Source organism: Pteropus medius, unplaced genomic scaffold (assembly GCF_902729225.1).
Source record: "Pteropus medius unplaced genomic scaffold, Ma_sr-lr_union100, whole genome shotgun sequence".
NCBI lineage: Eukaryota > Metazoa > Chordata > Mammalia > Chiroptera > Pteropodidae > Pteropus > Pteropus medius.
Window position 1 is genome coordinate 165,612 of NW_024354496.1, and position 7,135 is coordinate 172,746.

Consider the following 7,135-nt stretch of genomic DNA (forward strand, 5'->3'; position numbering starts at 1 on the left):
CCCCCCGCACACTGTGAGGGATGGGTGAGGGGCGTGGCTCTGGCTAGAGGGCGGGACCGCAATGCCACTAGGCGGGGGTGTGGCCCTGGCGGGATGGGCGTGGCTAGAGTAGAGCTCGGGGCGGGGCCAGGCAGGTGTCTGGAGCAGCGCAGAAGGCTCTGGGTGGACGCCGGGGCGCAGGCCGAGTGGAAGGGCGCAGCCACAGAGGGTGGGGCGTCTCAGGTAGGGGCCTGGGAGGCTGTGGTCAGGGACTTAGGAACGTGGCCTGGGAGGCTGTGGCCAAGAAGCACGTAGACAGGGATTTGGGGACGTGGCTGTGGACAAAGTGGATTACAGGATAGAGGGCTTGTGTCGCTGGGAGGCACAAGGCCTGTGGGGAGACCGAAGGTGTCATGATTTGAACACAAGTGGTGCTCACAGTCCGGAGGGTCACGTCCTCCTCGGAACATAGTGGACAATAGTACGTGGGCCTAGCTGTATCGCCCCCACAATTCCTTGTTTCTCCCAGCGTTCTCTGTTCTGCCCCACGATTGTGTTCTCTCTCACAATGCCCTGGTGTCCCGCAATTCTTCCTCTCCCCAAATCCCTAGTTTTTTCCACAATTTTGTCATTCTTACACTATTTTTCTCATATTTTCCAGTAGCTACCGTGATCCCTTTCTCACGTCGTTTCTCTCCCATAATGTACTGTACCCACAATTCCACAGCTCCTCCCCGTTCCCTTGGTCTCCCACAATTCCCCTCTATCGCCCATAGTCCCTAGTTGTTCCTTCAATGCCACTACCTCCCGCATCATCCCGTCATACTATTCCCCTTTCTCCGCCATGATGCTTGGTCAGCCTCATCATTCCTGGAGTCTCCCATAACTCCAATTCTGTCACACGCTGCCCTGTCATTCCAGCAAGTCCCCATTCTTATAAACCCTCGGTATTCCCACAATGCTCGTATTTCTCCCACGACCCATGGTATTCCTTCATTCCTTTCTCTCCCATGACGCCTTGTTTTTCCCACAATTCCTTGTTTCTAACAATTCCACTTCTCTACACAATGCGCTTTCCTGTACAATTCTATTACTCATCCAAGATTCTGTCATTTCCACAGTTCCTTTTTTCTCTCATATCTCTGGTAGTTCCCAGAATTCCCTTCTTTCTATGATCCCTGAGTACTCATTATACATGATCTCATCTTTCTCATAATTGTTTCTCCCACAATTCCATGATCCTCTATCTTTGCCACAGTACCGCCTTTCCACCATGATCCTCTATCCTTGCCACAGTACCGCCTTTCCTCCCATAATCCCTAGGTGGTCCCACAATTCCCCTATCCCTCCCATGACCCTTTGCTATTTCCCAGAATTCCCTTCTTCCCATGATTCTATGTGGTACCCATACGTCCCCAATTCAAGACCCTGTCAAATAATCTTTTGTTTTGCACACAATTCCATTTCTCTCCCATGAGCCTCAGGCTTTAAATCAGTCCATTTCTTCCCATCATACATAGATATTCACATAATTCCTTTATCCTTCCCATGATTCTTTGTAGCTTCCCGAATTTCCTTCTTCCCATGATGCCTTGTGGTACCCATAAGCCCATAGTATATGACCTCATCATTCCCACAATCCTTTGTTTCGCCAAAAATTGAACTTCTTTCCCATGATCCTTTTGGTTTCCAAAATTCCCTTCTTCCCATGATCCCTTCTGGTACCCATAATCCCACTCTACAACACCTTAAGAATAACATACTCATTTGTTTATCCCACAATTCCACTTTTACCCTTGATCCTTTGTACTTTCCAAAATTCCTTTCTTCCCATGATTCCATGTGGTACCCATATATAAACCCAGTATTCAAGACCTCAACATTCCTATACAGTTTTGTTTCACCCGCAAATCCATTTCTCTTCCATGAGCCTCTGGCCTTCCTCGCCTCCCATAATACCTTAATGGTTACATAATTCCCTTATCCTTCCCACGATCCCTTGTAGTTTCCCGAATTCCTTCCTCCCATAATCCCCTGTGGTATCCAGAAGCCCACACTACATGACCTCATCATTCCCACAATCCTCCACTTCTCCCATGATTCTCTGTAGTGTCCAGAGTAACCTTCCCATGAGCCCCTGTGTACCCACAAGGCCACTGTACATGACACGCCCACAATCCGGTTTCGCAATTTTTCTAACCCTCCCATGATCCCTTGCAGTTTCAACAATTCCCTTCGTCCCATGATTCTATGTGGCACCTATATGCCCTATTCATGACCTCATCGTCTTTTGTTTTGCCCACAATTCCACGTCTCTCTTATGAGACTCAGGCCTTCTCTCAGTCCACTTCCTCCCATTATAACTATCACATGATTCCCCTATTATTCCCATGATTCCTTGTAGTTTCTCCAATTCCCTTCTTCTCATAATCCCTTGTAGTTCCCAGAAGCCCACAGTACGTGACATCATTCCCATCATACCCTGCTTCTCCCATAATTCCATTTCTCTCCCATGATTCTTTAGTTTCCCGAATTTCCTTCTTCCCATGATCCTTTGGGGTACCCAGAAGCCCACCACATGACCTCATCATACCCACGATCCTTTGTAGTGTAGTATTCCCTTCTTCCCATGATTCCGTGTGATACCCCTTTGCCCAGTAGTCATGACTTCATCATTCCCATAATCTTTTGTTACGCCCACAATTCCTTTTCTCTCCCATGAGCTTCAGGCTTTCCCTCATTCCATATACCTATTCACATAATTGCCCTATCCGTCCCGTATTTTCTTGTAGTTTCCCGATATCCCTGCTTCCCATGATACCTTGCGGTACCCACAAGCCCACAGTACATGACTCGTCATTCTCACAATTCAAGTTTTCTCCCATTATCCCTGTGATTTCCAAAATTCCCTTCTTCCCATGATTCTGTTGTACCCATATGCCCCTTTCACGATATCATCATTCATAATCGTTTCACCCACAATTCCATTTTTCTCCCTTGAGCCTCAGGCTTTCCCTCAGTTCATTTCCTCTCATTATACCTAGATAATCACACAGCTTCCCTATCCTTCCCATTATCCTCTGCTTCTCCTCTAAGGCCACTACACATGACCTCAACATTCCCATCATCCTCTGTTTATCACACTTTTCTCTCCCATTATCCTTTGGAATTCAACATTCCCTTCTTCCCATGATCCCTTCTGGGACCCATAATCCCACTGTACGTGATAGCATTCTCATACTCCTTTGCTTCTCCCAGAATTCAAATTCTTTCCCATGATCCTTGTAGTTTCCAAAATTCCCTTCTTCCCATGATCGCTTGTGGTACCCATAAGCCCACAGTACACGACCTCATCATTCCCATCATCCCCCGCATCTCCATGAGGCCATTGTCCATGACCTCAACATTCCCACAATCCTTTGTTTAATCCTACATTTCTAGTTTTTCTCCCATGATCCTCTGTAATTTCCACCTTTGCCCATGTGGTACCCATACGCCCACTCTTCATGACCTCATACCGATAATCTTGCGTTTCGCCTAGAATTCTAGTTCCCTCCCAGGAGCTTCCAGCCTTCCCTTTAGTTTATTTCCTCATATACTAGTTTTCACACAATTCCCTTATCCTTCCCATGATCCCATGTAGTTTCTAGCATTCCCTTCTTCCCATGATCCTTTGTGGTACTCATAAGCCCACCGCACATGAACTGAACATTCCCACAATCCTTCGTTTCTCCCATAATCCTTTGTAGTTTCCAAAAGTCCTTTCTTCCCATGATCCCTTCCAGTACTCGGAAGCCCACAGTACATGACCTACTTCCCATAATTCACAATTCTGTTTTCCATGAGTCTGTCATTCCCACATTTGTTTCCCATGATCTGTTATCATTCCAAAATTCCCAAATTTATCAGTGACATCTTTCTCATCATATTTCCTGTCATTTTCACTATTGCATTTCCCTCCCCAAATACTTTATTTTCCTGCAATTATATTGCTCGCTCATGACGGGCTCTGTTCCCGGTAATGCCTTGGTGTTCCCCAAAATGCCCCCCTTTTCTCCCGCTATCTCTTGTCCTTCCCATAATTCCTGTTCTCGCCCGTGATGATTCTCACAAATGTCCTCTGTATCCTGGACCTCATTGTTCCCCGAATCCCATTTGTCGTCCACGAGCCTCTGTCTTATCCACGGCCAGGGGCTCCGGGACAGGTGTGGTGTACAACATAGGGCTCATGCCTGCTGCCTGCTGCCTGCTGGCTGGGGCATCCGATCTAAGCTTCGGGGCTTTTCAAGGGTCTCGGAACAAGTGAGGGTGCAGAAGACAGGTCTCAGAGCTCCACGGGGTCGGGAAGTTCCCCAAAAGCTGCCTGGCCTTACGAGGCACATAACAGAGACAACGGGGAGGCGCTTGGTGCTTGGACAGCACGAAGCCTCGGGCACCCGTGTGTCCTGCAGACACACTCGTCGGATGGACTCTGCACCGATACTGAATGCCCCAACGGCCTCACTGGATGACATTCTCAGAGACGTGTTTGCTCAACACTTCGTCTCTGGGGGAGGGACACGTTTATGACAACTGCCAGCACCCAGGGCATCCCGGGCAGGCAGGGCTGGGTTCACGGGACGTGGCTCCAGCAGCACTGGCATCTGAAAAGCTGGTTATGCCACATACAGGTCAATCTGTGACGCCCCAGGGGAAGGACAGAAGAACTGGGAACCTTTAAAAAGCCACAGGAGTCAGAAGGTGCCCTGAGGCCTGAGGTCACAGCAGTGTCCTCGGCCCAGAGCTTGGTCACACACCACTATGTGACACTCAAGCCCAGAGTCTTTCTGGAAAGATGACAGAAATCGCATCGGCCGTAGGTGGCCCTGGCGGGTCGTGTGTTTGAAGTGGCACCTCCGCTGTTCCACGAAACGCCGATGCTCTCGCTTTTCTTAGGCGTCCCCCTGAATTAGCACGTGTCTCTTTTCACATCGTGCCCTTCTTCAAGCTCCTTGGTCTCCCTGGTCCGAGGTGACAGATTAATGCCACGTCCAACGGATGTCGACTCACGTACCCGTTTGCTTATGCACTCAGCCGAGCGCTCATGTGTGTGCCCAGCGCCGTCTGGGGCACGGCCGGTACGGTGTCGAGTCAGACACCCTCCCTGTCCCCTGGGCTCTGCACTGTCGTGGCAGAGACAGAACGCAAAGCCCGAATAACGAGACAACATCCCAGCTACTGAGAAGGCCATGAAGAAAAACCAATCACAAGGAGGCATGACGGTGCTGTTTGGTACAGTGTGTCAGATGCCTCCCCAACGATGAGGCGCTCTCTGAACTTGGACCTGAGCGAAGTGCAGAAGCCATTAAAATCTGAGCAGAGCTTTCCAGGCAGAAAACGGAGGCCTGTGGCCGGGGCGAGCTTGGTGTGAGACAGAGAGAGAGGCCGCTGTGCCAGAGGGAGCAGAGAGGGACACACGCGGAGTCTGCAGTTGTCAGGCAGATCCCTGGGTGGAGGGAGCCCCGTGGAGGCACTCCCTCGCCTGCCACACGGTGGAAAAGGCCACCGTCCTCTGAGGCCGCCATCCGTGTTCTGCACACACAGCACAGAACCGGGCACACGGCAGCCTCCGTGCAGAATAAAGCGCAATGGGACACCCGTCCCCCAGGAGTCCCACGGCTTGAGCAGGACGGCGTGTCCTCCGGGATGACTCCTCCGGCAGGAATGATGTTGCCTTTCACTCTGCTCACGACCCGGCCCTCCCCACACCCGCACGCCGTGTGGCATCATCCACGAAGAGCCAGCACGGAGGTGTCCCAGCTCGGTAGATGGGGGCGGTCGCCCTCCCCTGGGGCACCTCCTGGCATCGAGGGCCCGTGGCCGGCCACCAACCACGGTGCCCGCGGCTCAAGCTGGCACCAGCCCCTCGTGGCGGCTGCAGCAGCCGTTCGGAAAACGCACTGCGCTCTGGTGCTCCCGAGCCTGACGTGGCGGACAGGATCGCATGACACGCCTCTGAGGACGTGGGCACCGTCACTGGCTGTTCTCTCTCCCTCTCCAGGTTCCGATGGCAGCGTTATCGACATCCACACGGCCCGTGGGGTCCGCAGCGCCGAGGCCGAATCCATTCCAAAAATGCAGGGAGACCTGTGACCGGGACGTGGCCGGCCCCAGCCCGGACCCTCCCCTCTCTGCCGTTCGGTTCTCCCCTTCCCGCCCCCCGCCCCCCAGATCGCACGCCCGTCACCGCATGAGCGCCTCTCCCCCCGGCTCCCCGTGGCGCTGACAGGGTCCCGCCGCGTGCGCTCGGGGAAGCCAGATTTCCCTCCCGACCGAGCGCTTAGCAGCTTCCGCAGACACCGAAATGTCAGGCCAGGTCCGCGTCCTTGGGAAAGTCAATAAAGGCCTCGTAAGCGATCCCCGTCTGCTCGGCTTCTGTGCGCACACGGCCTGCAGCAGGGGCCCGACGGGGCCAGGGCGCCTCCGAGCGCAGAAGTGGCAGGACCAGTGGCGAGCGGCTAAGCGGAGGGTCCTGGTGTCACCGGGACGGGGTGGGAGAAGCGGTTTTCAGGCAGGAATTGAGCCTCTGGTCCCTACGCCGTGCTGAGTCGCGTGCCCAAGGACATCTTGGCACCTGATTTATTATGGTCAGATCGTCCAGGGCTCCATCTTTCCATCACGAGAAGGTACATATACGGTTGCCACAAATATTGTAATAGGCACTGACGTTGCCGGCCAGGTAGGTGTGTCTCTAGGAGCATCACACTGTTTTCTAAGGACGCCGCAGACAGCTCTGCTGTGTGACAGCTGTCTTCACGAAGAGAAGCTGTTCCGGAAGCTCCTGCACTCGTACTTCTGCAGGGAGTTGCACTTCTGCAGGGCAGCGCAGCTGCACACGGACTCGGGGCTCCAGATCACTGTCACTGTGCTGCCCAGGGCTGCACCTCCCTACGAAGGGACCTGCACTAGGGCACACCCAACGCGACCCGAAGTGTCAGGGACGCACGAGGCCGTGTCAGCTTTGCCGGGTGGCATCGGCATTTCTAATCTGTGCTGACATCCTGTTCGCCCCCAGCATGGAGAGCCCGTCGTCTGCTTGAGCATCTACCCCCTGCCACATGGGGCATTCACTCTGCACCGCCCCTGCTCTGGAGGCAAAAACCACTCACTGCGCGAT

At 52.9% G+C, this 7,135-nt stretch overlaps 1 protein-coding gene across 1 annotated transcript in view; it reads left to right on the forward strand.

Annotated features, from left to right (window-relative positions):
* Positions 1-6,375, forward strand: part of GPR143 (G protein-coupled receptor 143) — a 20,169-nt gene extending 13,794 nt beyond the window's left edge. The window contains exon 9 of the mRNA XM_039852227.1: positions 6,020-6,375. Coding sequence (XP_039708161.1) covers positions 6,020-6,111 — 92 coding nt within the window. The 3' untranslated portion in view covers positions 6,112-6,375. The remainder of the gene's footprint in view (positions 1-6,019) is intronic.
* The last annotated feature ends 760 nt before the right edge of the window (positions 6,376-7,135 follow it).